At 52.8% G+C, this 16,009-nt stretch overlaps 1 protein-coding gene across 2 annotated transcripts in view; it reads left to right on the top strand.

Annotated features, from left to right (window-relative positions):
* The window catches only part of PDZD4 (PDZ domain containing 4), a 62,644-nt gene extending 52,970 nt beyond the window's left edge, over positions 1–9,674 (top strand). Inside the window, exons 7-8 of one of the 2 annotated variants that reach the window (XM_060252950.1) lie at positions 5,038–5,148; positions 7,495–9,674. In XM_060252950.1, coding sequence (XP_060108933.1) covers positions 5,038–5,148; positions 7,495–8,829 — 1,446 coding nt within the window. In that variant the 3' untranslated portion in view covers positions 8,830–9,674. The remainder of the gene's footprint in view (positions 1–5,037; positions 5,149–7,494) is intronic. The other variant, XM_060252951.1, reaches the window with a different exon arrangement.
* Positions 9,675–16,009: the final 6,335 nt, after the last annotated feature.

Below are 16,009 nucleotides of genomic sequence, written 5' to 3' on the forward strand. Positions count from 1 at the left end.
GGAATAGGACGGGGGCGGCATGAGGGGCTGTGGCCGGTCGAATAAAACCACGCTTTAGATTTTTGTCCAAAAACTTTCGGAGTTCCGCCTTCTCCGCCCAACCCATGGAGTACAGTTTCGCTTTGGGAAGCTGCTGCCCGGGGATTAGCTCAATGGCGCAGTCTGTAGGGCTGTGGGGCGGTAGTTCATCCGCTTCCTTCTCGCTAAATGCCAGTTTTAGGTCTCGGTACTCCTTGGGGATGGAGGCGACTTCCTCAAGTGTGAGGCACGCCCGCATGTTTTGGGGGGGGGCGTGCGGCCCCCACTCGGGGCGCCAGTGGTGATGCTCGCACCTCCAATCTGGGAACCGGACGATCTGTTCCTCCCACCTTATGTCGGGTTGGTGGCGGGCGAGCCAGGCTGAGCCAACTACCACGTCGAAGGAGCAGGAGGGGGCAATTACGAAAGTTTCAATTCCCCAATGCTCCTCGGTCCCTACCGGGACCGCCTGAGTTTCTAAAACACATGGTTCCCCCCTCATGGGCCCCCCGTCCATTTGCTGAAACTGCATCGGTTGTGGCAGGGGCGAAGTGGCTAATCCCAGCGCCTCAACTAGGCGGGGGGTGATCAAGTCCCTGTTACACCCTGAGTCGATTAGGGCTCGGGCGTGCATGAATCTCTTTAGGTTCGGGTTTAGGAGGGTAACGGCCATAAAAAGTAAACCCCCAGTTGCTCTCACCGTGAGGAGTGCCGGCTGTTGCTGGACCTGCTTTGCGGCACCCATTAAAGCAGGTCGCTGTCGTTTCCCGCCGACTCGGTGTCATCCGACTCCTCGGTTGACTCCTCGACTGCCGCCAGGCTGGTGGTAAAATCCTCGTCAGTCGCCAAGGAAGTGGCGACGGAGCCCCGACTGGGCTCCTTCGACCGGCTGCTCTTCTTCTTCTTCGGGCCCGGGGTGGTTGGCCGCGCCGTGGGTGGCGTGGATCCCGCTTTCCCAGGGCAGTTAGCAGCAAGATGATTTGGGTCCCCGCATTGGAAGCATTTGCGGGCGGGAGACGGGGTGGAGGTCGTCGGGGCCTTCTTCCCTTCAGATTTAGTTGGGGTGTGTTTGGCTCCCTTTCTCGCTAGTTGCTGTCTCCTCATCCCCACGTGTTGGAGGTTGGTCTCCACCTCCCCGGCCAGTTGGATCCAGCCGACCAGCGTATCGGGCCTTCCCTGACTGTAACAGCGGTCGAGGATGCTCGGATTCAACCCGTTGATGAACGCGGTGTATTTCATGACCTCGTTCCATCCCCTTGCTGCCGCGCAGTACCCCAGGAATTCGGTGGCGTACTCGCGGGTGGAGCGGTTGCCCTGTTCGATGCGTTGGAGGGCAGCGACCGCCTTCTCCTCCCGTAAGGGATCTCCATACTGGCGGAGCATCGCGTGCAGGAACCCTGCCACGGTAGCTAATTCGGGCTTTCTTCCCATGAAGAGCCCCACGTACCACTTGCGGGCCGCCCCTCTCAGTCGAGACGCAATGTGGTACACTCGGCTGGCTTCGGTCGGGTAATCGGCACCCCAGTGGGTGAAGAACGTGTCGCACTGGATAGTAAAGTATTCCACGTCCTCCGGATTCCCATCGAATGTAATCTTCAACTCTCTTCCCCGTCCCTCGGCCCCACCTGGCGCTCGCGGCGCCCCAGGCGGCGGCGCTGGGCCCGGTACGGCCGGCGGGATCGGGACGGGTGGCGCAGGCGGCGCCGGGGCGGCCGGGGCCCCTGGTGCAGGTGGCGCTGGCGGTGCCGGGGCCGGCGGGGCCGGAGGGGCCGGGGCTGCTGGGCCCACCGGGGCCGGCGGCGCCGGGGCGGCCGGAGCTTGCGGGGCGGGGGCCGGTGGGGCGACGGGCGGCTGCCCCAGTGGCAACACTCCATACGGTATCCCCAGGACCGCGGTTTGCAAGGTGCGGAGCTGGTCGTGGATAGCGCCCAGGTTCTGCTGCATCTCCTCGGCCATCGTCACGCGGGAGCGGTGCACGTCGCCGTGGATCTCCCGCACCCAATCGAATAATTCGTTGCGGAGGGTCCGGATCGGGTCCTCCCCCCCTCGGGGCTCCGCGCCCTCCGCCTGGCCCTCGTCGTCGTCTCCTGCCCCTCCTTCGCCCAACATGCTTCGGTACCGCTGCTCCGCGGCGTCGATGGCTGCCGTGGACTTCCGTGGGCTCCAGGTTCGCGGAGCCGGGAAAGCGGCGTCGACCGAGAAGGGCGCTGGAACCTTAATTTTGCGTCGGACCCCCGTCACGTTTGGGTCGAGCGGCGGGTCCTCCGATGGGGTGGTGGGCTCTCCGTCGTCTGGTACTTTTGCCGCCATCGGGCCAAGCCTCCAGTACAGATAAGCCACGAACAATAGGATTACTGTTATAATGTCAGAACTCAAGAACGTCAAACGGATCCCATACTTAGTTACAAAGCTAGGATTTTATTGAAGAGAACTAGGTGCTGGAAAAGGCAAGATAACAGTAATGGCGAGAGCCAGCATCAGCTTGATTTTATACACGTAAAGCAAACATCTCACAAAGCCACAATTCACATCTCAGGGCGCAGCTGTCTTCTCACCATCACTATCAGTAGAGAGGATGCCTCCCTACTTCGAAGGCCATGCTGTTCGGCTTCAAAGGGTCCCAGTGTGAGAATGTGCAGAGACAAGACATAATTCATTCTACAGCCCCAAATATTTTGGATACCAGTGGGGCAAGGTTAATTACTATTCAGGCACTCTGGGTTAAGCAGAGGTTACAACATGGAGTCAGTTTGGTTCAGTTACAATACAGCTTTAAGGCACAGTAAAACTACCATACAGCATTGGTCACATTATAGGGGACCAGCAGCAAAGATACAAGTTCTGACACCCGGTCCCGTCAGCTTCCCTATGGAGTCGCCAACTCCTGGAGGGAGCTATTTCTCCTCCTGCCCCTTGGGCTCGCTGCCACCACCTGCTCAGTCCCGGGGTCCAGATTGAGAGGAACAGGACTCCCAATCCCCCTTTCCAGCTGTGAGGCTAGGCCTCCAGGTCCTCTGCCACCCTGCACTTGGGTTTCACAGAGACCTCAGCACTTCTTTGGGGCACCCCTGGAGGATTGGCACCTTATCCAACTGCCTGCCTTCCCCCTTCCCCGGGGCCCCCTTTATAAAAACAGCGTGGTCTAAAGCGGTTTGGGGATCTATGTGGTACAGAGATTGCCAGTATTTAAAACAACAAAAAAAACACATTTATTTAAAAGAGAAAAATATAGGAAGAGAAAAACACAAAACAAAAACAGTTGCATTTAAAAAGTTAGCACCGCACAGCAAAGCACAGCAAACAGCATAACAAAATAAAGGTGGTTTTTAAACGCATCGTATTGTCCCTGGTCTATACTTGATCTGCCTAAGAAAATGACTTACTTTGTCTGCCTGCCTGGGGGCCCCCAGGCAGGAGCCTCCATTGCTCACCACATGCTTGCTCGAGCGCTGGCTCAAATCTGAGACTCTCTTCCTGCCTAGCACATGGCAAGAACAACAGCACTTCCTGCTTCTCTAGGGGACTTTCCCCCTAGCGTTGTTGGTTTGGCTCTGGAAGGGAGGGGGGGGAGTGAGGGGAAGGCTACAAAGCCGGCTGAATGGATTTACTGATCCCTGCCTTTTTGGATGAAGCACCAACACTCTCAGATGGCGTTTCTCCACAGCCCCCATCAACGAAGCCGTGTCCCAAGTGTTCCTCTGCTTAGTCAGTATGACATCGGATCAGGGGTGGAATTCTGGCAGGAGCTCCTTTGCATATTAGGCCACACCCCCTGATGTAGCCAATCCTCCTGGAGTTTACAGTAGGCCCTGTAAGAAGAGCCCTGTAAGCTCCTGGAGGATTGGCTACATCAGGGGGTGTGGCCTAATATACAGGGGTGGAATTCTAGGAGAGCTCCTATTGGTGGTGCATGTGCAGAGTGCAAAACAGAGAACTGCTTAAGAGTAGACTCTGGGAAGAAGTTGAGCCACACACCAGCACCTAGTATAAAAGTAGTGTATTTACAAACTATATACAATACAACTAGTGCGCTGAATAACATTAAACTGAGTGACAAAGTGCTACGCCAGGAACCAACTCTCGACAGAGAGAGATACTGTCTGGCACAGTAGTCCTTATATATACAGCACAGCCAATCACGGCAGTCCATACAGTTGCTGACTTCAGCAGGTGCTTTCCCCTGGTAGCAGTCCAGCCAGAACCGGCTCACTCCCAAGGTTGATCTGACCTGACCTGTCAGATGCTGTCACTGTAGATCCACCTGCTGCTTCATTCTTCTGTCATGCTGTGGACGGAGGACTCAATACACTGACAAGCCAATCCTCCTGGAGTTTACAGTAGGCCCTGTACGAAGAGCCCTGTAAGCTCTTGGAGGATTGGCTGCATCAGGGAGGTGTGGCCTAATATGCAAAGGAGCTCCTGCCAGAATTCCACCCCTGAGGTAGCCAATCCTCCTGGAGTTTACAGTAGGCCCTGTACGAAGAGCCCTGTAAGCTCTTGGAGGATTGGCTACATCGGGGGCGGGGGGGTTGGCCTAATATGCAAAGGAGCTCCTATCAGAATTCCACCCCTGATGTAGCCAATCCTCCTGGAGCTTAGAAGGCTTTTTTGTTAGTTCTTGGCTACATCAGGGTGTGTGTGGCCTAATATGCAAAGGAGCTCCTGCTAGAATTCCACCCCTGATGTAGCCAATCCTCCAGGAGCTTACGGGAGGCCCTGTAAAGAAGAGCCCTGTAAGGTCTTGGAGGATTGGCTACATCGGAGGGGGTGTGTGGCCTAATATGCAAAGGAATTTCTGCTAGAATTCCACCCCTGGGCCACACACCCCTGATGTAGCCAATCCTCCTGGAGCTTACTGTAGGCCCTGTACGAAGAGCCCTGTAAGCTCTTGGAGGATTGGCTACATCAGGGAGGTGTGGCCTAATAAGCAAAGGAGTTCCTGCTACACAAAAAGCCCTGACTGTAAGGAAAGAGCCCAAGTTGGGATCCTGTTTGCCACGTCTCTTGCTCCTCTTCCAGTTGTCCAAGCGTTGGAAGGACAGCGACCGGGAGGATTTCCTCGATGACTTTGGCTCTGACCACGAAGCAGGAACGAGACCCCGTCGGCTCCTCTCTCCACCCGACCAGCAGGTATGTGATCTAGAGGGGGGGAAGCGGGGCCAGCCGTGCATACCCTCCTGTGTGTCTCCCCAAGAACATCAGGCGAGCCTTGCTGGATCAGACCAGTGGTCCGTCTAGTCTAGGGGTGGCCAAACTGTGGCTCAGGAGCCACATGTGGCTCTTGCACACATATTGCGTGGTTCTCAAATTGACCATCCCTGGTCCAAGAGATGCCCGTCTTGCCTCTACCAGGGCCAGGGCCTTTTCAGGCCTGGCCCCAACCTGGTGGAATCAACTCCCTATGGAGATCCGGGCCCTACCTGGCTTGTTAGCCTTTCATAGGGCCTGTAAAACAGAGCTGTTGCGCCAGGTTTTTGGAAGAGGCGGCGGGCATCTGTTAGATCGGTTGGCCTCCCCTGCTGTACTATAAACTAAATATTATAACTGGTTTTTATTGTGATTTCATTACTACCTATATTGATGTACTCTGCTCTGAGCCCCCATGGGCAGAATTAATAATAGTAATAGCAATAATAGTGTGGCTTTCGAAGCCCCCATCACCCTGCCAGCCTGCTTGGAGAAGGCATTTCTCTCTTTAAATTACATTGCCAAGCCAGCCGGTGGCTTGGAGAACGCATTTAAAGTTAAAGTTGCTTTCTTTCCACCTCTCCTTCCCTCCTCCCATCTCTTTGCCTGCCTGTCTTGCGGCTCTCAAACAGCTGATGTTCATATCTTGGGGCTCTCAAACATCTGACGTTAGTTCTGTGCGGCTCTTACATTAAGCAAGTTTGGCTATTCCTTATCTAGTCCGACATCCTGTCTCACACAGTGGCCAACCAGGGCCTCTGGATAGCCAACGACAGGGCAGAGAGGAAAAGCCAGCTTTACAGTTTAACGATGACATTGGAATTTCATTTTAGGTATTTTCCACTTGTTCTCTTCAGCACTACGTAAAAATTGTCTTGACAGTTCCTTTAAAACATCATTTGCTCTGGCTAGGTGTTTTGCTCGCCCATCTGCAGTTATTGAAAGTAGGTGTAATAAAATCCCCTACTCAGAAAGGTTAACGCTAATGCCCCTTAGAGTCTGTAGAACACGTGTTTTTAGCAGCCTGTTTTACAGGGAGGCTTGTCTTAGAATTATTACTCCGTTCGTTGTTATGATCCCTAAACACAAACAAAACAAGGCTTTTGCTGGTTTTTACCTGCTAATAATTTTAAGATTGCATGTCTAGTTGCTAAGTTCTGTGCATTAATTCTTAAATTAAGGGAATCGTATTTTAAAAGTTTTTAAATTCAGATTTCTATTACTGTATTTTTCTGTCTGATTAAGCTGCACGCTGCTCTTCTAACTGTAATGAACATTACGTTCAGGGGTGGAATTCTAGCAGGTGCTCCTTTGCATATTAGGCCACGCTCCCCTGATGTAGCCAATCCTCCAAGAGCTTACAAATCAGGGTTGTGTGGCCTAATATGTGTTAGTCTGAAGAACTTTGTTGAAACTTGGTTAAAGCAGGGGTGGCCAGTTGTTTAATATAAGAGCCACATAGAATAAATGTCAGATGTTTGAGACCCGTAAGAAGAAGAAGAAGATGATATTGGATTTATATCCCGCCCTCCACTCCGAAGAGTCTCAGAGCGGCTCACAATCTCCTTTACCTTTCTCCCCCACAACAGACACCCTGTGAGGTGGGTGGGGCTGGAGAGGGCTCTCCCAGAAGCTGTTCTTTCAAGGACAGAGTCTCAGAGTGGCCTACAATCTCCTTTCCCTTCCTCCTCCACAACAGACACCCTGTGGGGTAGATGAAGATATTGGATTTATATCCCACCCTCCACTTGGAAGAGTCTCAGAGTGGCTCACAATCTCCTTTCCCTTCCTCCCCCACAACAGACACCCTGTGAGGTAGGTGGGGCTGGAGAGGGCTCTCACAGCAGCTGCCCTTTCAAGGACAACCTTTGCCAGAGCTATGGCTGACCCAAGGCCATGCTAGCAGGTGCAGGTGGAGGAGTGGGGAATCAAACCCAGTTCCCCCAGATAAGAGTCCGCGCACTTAACCACTACACCAAACTGGCTCTCCAGACATAAACATCAGATAAGATTTGAGATCAGGCAGGAAGGAAGGCAGGCAGGAAGGAAAATACGTGGAGTGAGAAATGGAAAGAAATCAGCTTTAAATGTATTCTCAGAGCTGCTGGCGTGGCTTGGAGAAGTGGTTTAAAGAGAGAAATGCCTTCTCCAAGCTGGCCAACGGGGTAGTGGGGGCTTTGAGAGCCACACAATATGTGTGAAAGAGCCACAGTTTGGCCACCTGTGATCTAAAGAATTATATTACTGCTTCTCTCTCTCTTTATGGTCCCCTGTCCCTCCTCCCCCTAGAATGAACCTCTCCAAGAAAAGCCCTCCGGGGATCCTGCCACCCCCCTAACCAACAGCCAGGAGCTGGACAGCGGCGTTGGGCGCACTGATGAAAGCACCCGCAACGAAGAGAGCTCTGAACACGACCTCCTCGGAGACGAAGCCCCCAGTGCTGCCAACACCCCGGGGACGCTGCGCAAATTTGGACCCAGCCTGCAGCCTCGCGACTTCCACTACAGCATGGACTCGCTGTTGGCGGGGGAGCCCCCAAGCGCCGTGGGCACTGACATGATGCCGGGGCTGACCGACGAAGAGTACGAGCGCTACCGAGAACTGCTGGAGCTGAAATGCCACCTGGAGAACGGCAACGACCCGGGCTTGGTGAGCTCGGCGCTGGACGTCAACCGCAATGAGGTCGCGCTGCTGGAGGAGGAACTCCGCCACCTGGAGTTCAAATGCCGCAACATCCTGCGGGCGCAGAAGATGCAGCAGCTGCGCGAGCGGTGCATGAAGGCGTGGCTGCTGGAGGAGGAAGGACTGTACGCCTTGGAAGGAGAACCGAAGAAACACGAGTTGTCTGACATCACGGAGCTGCCAGAACGCTCGGATAAAGACAGTACCAGTGCCTACAACACTGGGGAGAGTTGCCGCAGCACCCCCTTGTTGGAAAGCCCCTTGCGCCGCTTGGCCGAGCACCCCAACCTTAACCGGACTGCCCCGCCGTCACCGCCGCAACCCAAATTCCGACGGGAGGAACGAGTGCGGCGCAGCCCCAAAGCAGGCATCGAAGGGAGTCCCTATTTGAGCCGGCGGCAGCGGGAAGAACCACCCCCTCCCATCAGCCCTATGAGCCTAGCTAGCATATGCAAAGACTCTCTGGGGGGCAAAGGAGAGCCCCGCATGGAATGGAAAGTGAAGGTCCGCAGCGACGGCACTCGCTATGTGGCCAAGAGACCAGTGAGGGACCGGCTGCTGAAAGCCCGGGCCATGAAGATCCGCGAGGAACGCAGCGGCATGACGACGGACGACGACGCCGTCAGCGAGATGAAGATGGGACGCTACTGGAGCAAGGAAGAGCGCAAGCAGCACCTGATCCGCGCTCGCGAGCAACGGAAGCGCCGTGAGTTCATGATGCAGAGCCGTCTGGAGTGCTTGAGGGAACGGGAAGGCAGCGAAGCCCGAGGAGTCTCCGGAGAGGTCAACATCTTGGCCTTGAGCCACCGCAAGACCATGAAGAAGCGGAGTCGCCGGATCTTGGATAACTGGATCACCATCCAGGAGATGCTGGCCCACGGCACCCGCTCAGCAGACGGACGACGGGTTTATAACCCCCTTCTGTCTGTCACCACCGTTTGAGTCCGTGAAGACGAACGTCCGAGGACGCTGCCGTGTTCCTTTTTCCCTCCGGGTCTGCGACGAGCCCGCCTCCTTTTCTGTGACCCGGAAAACCGCTCTTCGGACACACTAAGGAAGCGTCCCGTGTTGCCCTTTGAGCTCCGCGAGGTTCGGAAAGGCCTGACTCTTTGAACCAAATTTCGATTGGGACAGTGATGCCCAGCATCCCTTCCTGCCTTAAGAACCAGGGGACGAGAGGGGCCGACTCCAGAGTCTGCATCCACCCAGAACTTGCTGTGGAGAGAGGCCCATTTTCCTGCTGTGCACACCTTCTGTCTGGCAAGGGAGGTCAAGGGCAGCCCCATCACTTGTCTCATAAGGAAAGCTCCTTCCAGCTTAACCCCGCCAATCATTCTCTGAAGCACAAGGAATCGGCTGTGGTTGACACACAGTGCGCAGAGCACAAGGGACGTGAAGGGGCTCACCTCCCCTTTAGGTGGACAGCACCAATGAAGAAACCCCCATCATCAGCAACAACAACAGGGATGTTGTGACATCTTTCTATCTCTGTCTCTTTCTCTCTCTCTTTCTTTCTCTTCTCTTTTGTGATTGTGGCTCTCGATTTCTTTTTTTCGTTTCTCTAAACCCGGGGTCCTGGGCCCTGGCGGCTCACCCTGCAAGCGACTTAAAGAGTCCCCTTCCTGCGTTTTCTACCATCCGATTTGCCTCTCTTTGTCCCAGGGGGAGGAACGCTAGCTTAGCATTGGGAGGCTGTGGAGCAGATAGCTTGCGGTAAACCCGGCACCCGTGGCTGAACTTGCATTGTTACAATAAAAACTGTTGTTTCTACTCATTGCAGAAAAAAATAATACAACCGTTAAGTTTTTGCAGGGTTTTATTTCGGAAAGCGAATGTTGGAGCAGGATTTCCCAAACACCCGCTCCCCACTGTGGCCTGGTTTTTTCCCCTGTGGTCTGGGTGGAGGACGCTCAGGGAGAGTTACAGAGACTGTGCGCTGGCCAGGGGCTTTCCCTGTCTCTCTCTGATGGTTCTGAACATCAGTGAGAGACGGAGGAGTGTGCCTGGCTGGTATGCAGTCTCAATATTGCTCCCTGAGCGTCCTCTAGGCAGAGGATGCTCAGGGAGCGATACAGAGACTGTGTGCTGGCCAGGAGCTTTCCCCACCCTCTCTGATGTTTCTGAACATCAGAGAGGGACGGAAGAGGGCTTATGGCCAGCACACAGTTTCTGTAGCACTCCCTGAGCGTCCTCCACCTGGAGGATGCTCAGAGAGTACTACAGTTGGCGGCGGCAGGGGCTGGAGTGTGGCACTGCATTGTGGCACTGAAGATAAATAAAGAGGGGAGGGAGGGCGGGGGCAGTTGGGCCGCCCCTGGCAACCCAGCATTGAGGCCCGGTATCAGGTCATGACCCTGCAAATGGGAAACGCTGTGCTAGAGGAGAGGGATTTTCAACAGTGTTGGAATCTTAAGAACTGGTAATGGGTGTTACACTAGAAAGGGGGAAATGGTACTTTTCCTTGCTGGGAAGTTTCCATCAACCAAGAGCTCCCTAGAAAGAAGGGCTTTTTTTTGTAATAGGAACTCCTTTACATATTAGGCCACACCCCTCTTACGTAACCAGTCCTCCAAGAGCTTACAGGGCTCCGAGTACAGGGCCTACTGTAAGCTCCAGGAGGATTGGCTACATCGGGGGTGTGTGGCCTAAGATACAAAGGAGTTCCTGCTAAAAAAAAAAAGCCCTGCTAGAAAATATCCTGGTAACCCAACTGCTATTGCCCAGGTCCTCCTGAGAACATATAGCCTGACCCCCTGCAAAGGTAATCTTTCAGCACGGTACCAGCACAATAATAAAATAACTTATAACCAGGGCTTTTTTTGAGCAGAAGAACATAAGAACGCAGTTCCAGCTGGCTTGGCATCAGGAAGTGTTAGGGTTGCCAATCTCCAGGTGGGGGCAGGGGACCCCCCGGTTTGGAGGCCCTCCCCCCTCTTCAGGGTCATCAGAAAGCGGGGGGGGGGGAATGGTTGCTGAGCACTCCTATTCTTTACGGAGACTTATTCCCATAGAAAATAATAAAGAATTGATCCGCGGGTATTTGGGGCTCTGTGGGCTTTTTTTTTTTAGGCAGAGGCACCAAATTTTCAATATAGCATCCAGCGACTCTCCCCAAAATACCCCCCAAGCTTCATAAAGATTGAACCAGGGGGTCCAATTCTATGAGCCCCAAAAGAAGGTGCCCCTATCCTTCATTATTTCCTGTGGAAGGAAGGCATTGAAAAGGTGTGCGGTCCCTTTCAATGTGAGGGCCAGAACTCTCTTTGGAGTTCAATTTTGCTTGTCACAATCTTAATCCCGGCTCCACCCCCAATGTCTCCTGGCTCCACCCCCAAAGCCCCCAGATATTTATTGCATTGTACTTGGCAACCCTAGGAGCTGTGGCCTAACATGCAGACAAGTCCTGCTGGGCTTTTTACACACACAAAAAGCCCTGCGTGAAACAATGGTGATATCAGGGGTGTGTGTCCTAATATGCAAATGAGTTCCTGCTGGGCTTTTTCTGCACAAAAACCTGCTCATAACCACCTTGGTAGCATCTGTGCAGTCTAGCCCATGGGGAAGAGATTAAGAGAAATATCCCAGAGAAACGGTTGTACTCAGAATGTCCTGACAGAAAGGATTGTTGTAAAAGTGGGAGGAAGAAGAAAAAAGGGGGAAAGGTGGTTGGATTCAAAAAGGGGTGGAAAGGAGGCAAAACAAAATACAGGGGAAAGCACACAGAAACAACAGGACAGAGAAATTAAAAGCAATGCAGTTGAACTAACTACCCTAAACACACGTTACCTATTCTGTAGCGGGTTCCTGAGGTCATGTGCAAAGTTCTTTGTGATCACAAGTCGCTGAAAGGGTCATTAGCTCCTACCCAACTGATGAAAACAGTTTCCACTGAAGACTGAAGAGGAGAAATCTGAGATGTCTAGATATAGATGGTCTGGTCCAAACCAGATTGCTCTTTGTCCAAAAACTGTGCAGTCAGAAACCTGCAAGGACTTGCAGTGGGTACCTCACTTTCCCCAGTATCCCCACCCCACGCGATTTCCTGTTTCCCCCTGCTGGCAGCCCCCATAGCATCACCTCTCCCTGCTTCCCTTTCTCCTTTGCACTCCTCCGCCAGCCTTTTTATCCACCCCTCCTTCTTCAGCTATATTTATTATATATTTGCATAGCAGCAAGTAGCTCCGTGATTACTGATGAGCCCAACCCCACTGAGTCTTCCTTCAAAGGCCCAAACACCCCTGGAAAGGGTGTCAGCCCCTCGCTGACAGGAACCGAGGCTTGAAGGCTGCCAACGCTTTGTGGTTGCCTAGCAACTCCCACCCTAGCCACTGAGAGAGCATTTGTTTTTATTAAAAAAAAAAACCCCTACAGGCGATGCTTTTATTATTTGGGGGGATTTTAACACCCAATTTTTATTTTTAAGATTTCCGATTTTTCTGCAAACCCGGTGCTTTTCTTAGGTTTGTAGAAATATGTTTCATCTGTGCTGACTCCAGTGTCCAGATTCAAGGATTCGCAGAAGAGGGTCGTGTTGCAGATTAGATATATTTATAATTCTGCTCATACCCTGAAAGGTGGGCCAGGAGCGAGCAGAAGGTACAACCACTAAGGAAGCTTCAATATCCACTTGCAGATTTCGTGTGAGAGTGTATACACCTGGAAGTCATGGCAACCTCTGCTGACTGACGCCTACTGGGGGCCTGGAGGATATTCAGGGAGGTGGCTGAATAAGGCCTGCCCCCGCCTCTGGTATTCCAAGGTCTCCCTTTAAAATACTTGCTGGAGTTGACCCTGCCAGTTTGGTGTAGTGGTTAAGTGTGCGGATTCTTATCTGGGAGAACCGGGTTTGATACTCCACTTACAGCTGCTGGAATGGCCTTGGGTCAGCCATAGCTCTCGTAGGAGTTGTCCTTGAAAAGGCAGCTGCTGCTCAGAGCCCTCTCAGCCCCACCCACCTCACAGGGTGTCTGTTGTGTGGGGAGAAGATATAGGAGATTGTAAGCCGCTTTGAGACTCTGATTCTGAGAGAAGAGCAGGGTATAAATCTGCAGTCTTCTTGCTTAGCTTCCGAGATCTGACAGCTTGCAGATTTCAGGGCACCGAAACACCGTTGCCAACCAGCAAGGTTCTAATATGGGTCATCTGTCTTTGGCCCTTGTCGAGTGACGCAGCTTTCATCAGCTTTCTAGCCTCACTGTCCGGGTGAACTCTGAGAATCAGGTATGGGGAGGGGTGGGGTTTTTGCAGCACCCATACCATTGAAGATACTTCATGTGGCACAGTGGCATCAAGAGAAAAAAGGCATTTGAACATCTCTAGTGATTTCAAAGGCAAAGCAAGCAGAGAGGGCATTCTCTTGGAGAGGGATGGTGGCTCAGTGGTAGAGCATCTGCTTGGGAAGCAGAAGGTCCCAGGTTCAATCCCTGGCATCTCCAAAAAAGGGTCCAGGCAAATAGGTGTGAAAAACCTCAGCTTGAGATCCTGGAGAGCCGCTGCCAGTCTGAGTAGACAATACTGACTTTGATGGACCAAGGGTCTGATTCAGTAGAAGGCAGCTTCATATGTTCCATTTTGGGCCGAGGCAGAATAAAAGGAATAGACCAGGGGTGTCGAACTCATTTGTTATGAGAGCCGGATCTGACATAAACGAGACCTTGCTGGGCTGAGCCATGTTGGGCCAGGCCGTGTGCATACCTATTTAAGATCAAGTAGCGGAGAGATAAATTTTATAAAGAACACAGACACAAATATATTTCTTAAAAAACAAAAAACATGCCTAAAATGTTAGCACTCGTTCTTAAAGGTGCTTTCTTTGTATTTCTCCCGTGGGATCGAGGCAACTGGGCAATGGAAGCTCTGGCTCTTTCCTTCCTTCCTTCCCCACGGACTGGGGTGGGGGGGAGCCTCAGTCAATAAAAGGAAGAGAGGCTTAGCTCAGTAGCTCTGCTGTGCGACTGAGAGCCTGGCAAAGCAAGCTGTTATGCAGACGGAAGCAAGATATAGGGAGAAGGAAGCAGATGACAGCCAGTTGCTCTGGAAGGAGCCCTCTGGGGGTCTGATTTGGCCCCCGAACTGCATGTTTGACACCCCTTCTTTTGCCGTCTGTCTTTCCCAGCATCGGTCTTCTCCACTGAGTGCTCCCCTCATTAGGTGGCCCAAGTATTTGAGCTTCAGCTTCAGCATCTGACCTTCCAGGGAACAGTCAGGGTTGATTTTCCTTAGGACTGATTGGATCTTCTTGCAGTCCAAGGGACTCTCAAGAGTCTTCTCCAGCACCACATCTCAAAAGCATCTATTCTTCTGTGCTCATCTTTTGCTGTCTCCTTCTTTTGGCTTGTCTTTCCCAGCATCAGGGTCTTCTCCAGGGAGTGCTCCCTTCTCATTGGGTGGCCAAAGTATTTGAGCTTCAGCTTCAGCATCTGACCTTCCAGGGAACAGTCTGGGTTGATCTCCCTGAGGACTGACTGATTGGATCTTCTTGCAATCCAAGGGACTCTCGAGTCTTCTCCAGCACATCTCAGAAGCATCTATTCTTCTGCGCTCGGCCTTCCTTGTGGTCCAGTTCTCACAGCCATACATTACTACTGGGAATACCATCGCTTTGACTATACGGACTTTTGTCGGCAGGGTGATGTCTCTCCTTTTTCTTATACTGCCCAGGTTCGCCACAGCTGTCCTCCCAAGGAGCAAACGTCTTTTAATTTCATGGCTACAGTTCTACCTGGATGGCTTTTATTTGTTCAGTGCAGGAAGCGGCACAGCTACAGGGAACCGCCGGTGAGAAACGCATCCTTTGCAGGATCGCAGTGGAGCGTACAAAGTCAGGGAGCGATGCTCTCCCAAGCCCCTTTGCGACCGGCTTCCCCGCCTTTAATCCGACATTAATGCAACTTCAGAGCGGCGCTGTAATCCCCCCCTGCACTGCGCCGGCTCACATCCAGAGCCGCCGTTATTAGGCGGATAAGGAGCAGAGGCATGAATACCGCTGCTCCCAGGGACACGCTGCTTAACGGGATTAAGAGACGGGAAACAGGCTCAAAGCTCTCAGGGTGAGAAAGCGGATGGAGACTGCATGGCTGATCTCCAAGACCTCCGCTTGCAAGGGGAGGGACGGTGGCTCAGTGGGTAGAGCATCTGCTTGGGAAGCAGAAGGTCCCAGGTTCAATCCCCGGCATCTCCAACTAAAAGGGGTCTGGGCAAGCAGGCATGAAAAAACCTCAGCTTGTGACCCTGGAGAGCTGCTGCCAGTCTGAGTAGACAAGACTGACTTTGATGGACAGAGGGTCTGATTCAGTAGAGGGCAGCTTCATATGTTCATGGGGAGGGATGGTGGCTCAGTGGTAGAGCATCTGCTCGGTAAGCAGAAGGTCCCAGGTTCAATCCCCGGCATCTCCAGCTAAAAAGGGTCCAGGCAAGTAGGTGTGAAAAACCTCAGCTTGAGACCCTGGAGAGCCGCTGCCAGTCTGAGTAGACAAGACTGACTTTGATGGACCAAGAGTCTGATTCAGTATAAGGCAGCTTCATATGTTCAAGGGAGTCCAGAACAGCTCTTCTGGGCAAGGTAGAGGGCGGTACAGATTCAGGCTCAGTCCCAGAACCTTTCTTTTTGGTATTCTGTAGATGCTTTTGGTAGCAGCCCCGTGGCGCAGAGTGGTCAAGCTGCAGTACTGCAGTCCGAGCTTTCTGTTCGCAACCGGAGTTCAATCCCAGCGGAAGCTGGGTTCAGGTCGCTGGCTCAAGGTTGATTCAGCCATCCTTCCGAGGTCAGTCAAATGAGGACCCAGCTTGCTGGGTGGGGGGGGGGAAGTGTAGATGACTGGGGAAGGCAGTGGCAAACCAATCCATAAAAAAAAAGTCTGCCGTGAAAACGTTGCAATGTGACGTCACCCCAGAGTTAGAAATGGCTGGTGCTTGCACAGGGGCCTACCTTTACCTTTACATGCTTTTGAGCTGGGGTGCTGGAGAAGACTCTTAAGAGTCCCTTGGACTGCAAGATCAAATCAGTCAGTCCTAAAGGAAATCGACCCTGACAGTTCCCTGGAAGGTCAGATGCTGAAGCTCAAATCCTTTGGCCACCAAATGAAAAGGGAGCACACACTGGAGAAGACCCTGACGCTGGGAA

Source organism: Heteronotia binoei, chromosome 13 (assembly GCF_032191835.1).
Source record: "Heteronotia binoei isolate CCM8104 ecotype False Entrance Well chromosome 13, APGP_CSIRO_Hbin_v1, whole genome shotgun sequence".
NCBI classification, from domain to species: domain Eukaryota; kingdom Metazoa; phylum Chordata; class Lepidosauria; order Squamata; family Gekkonidae; genus Heteronotia; species Heteronotia binoei.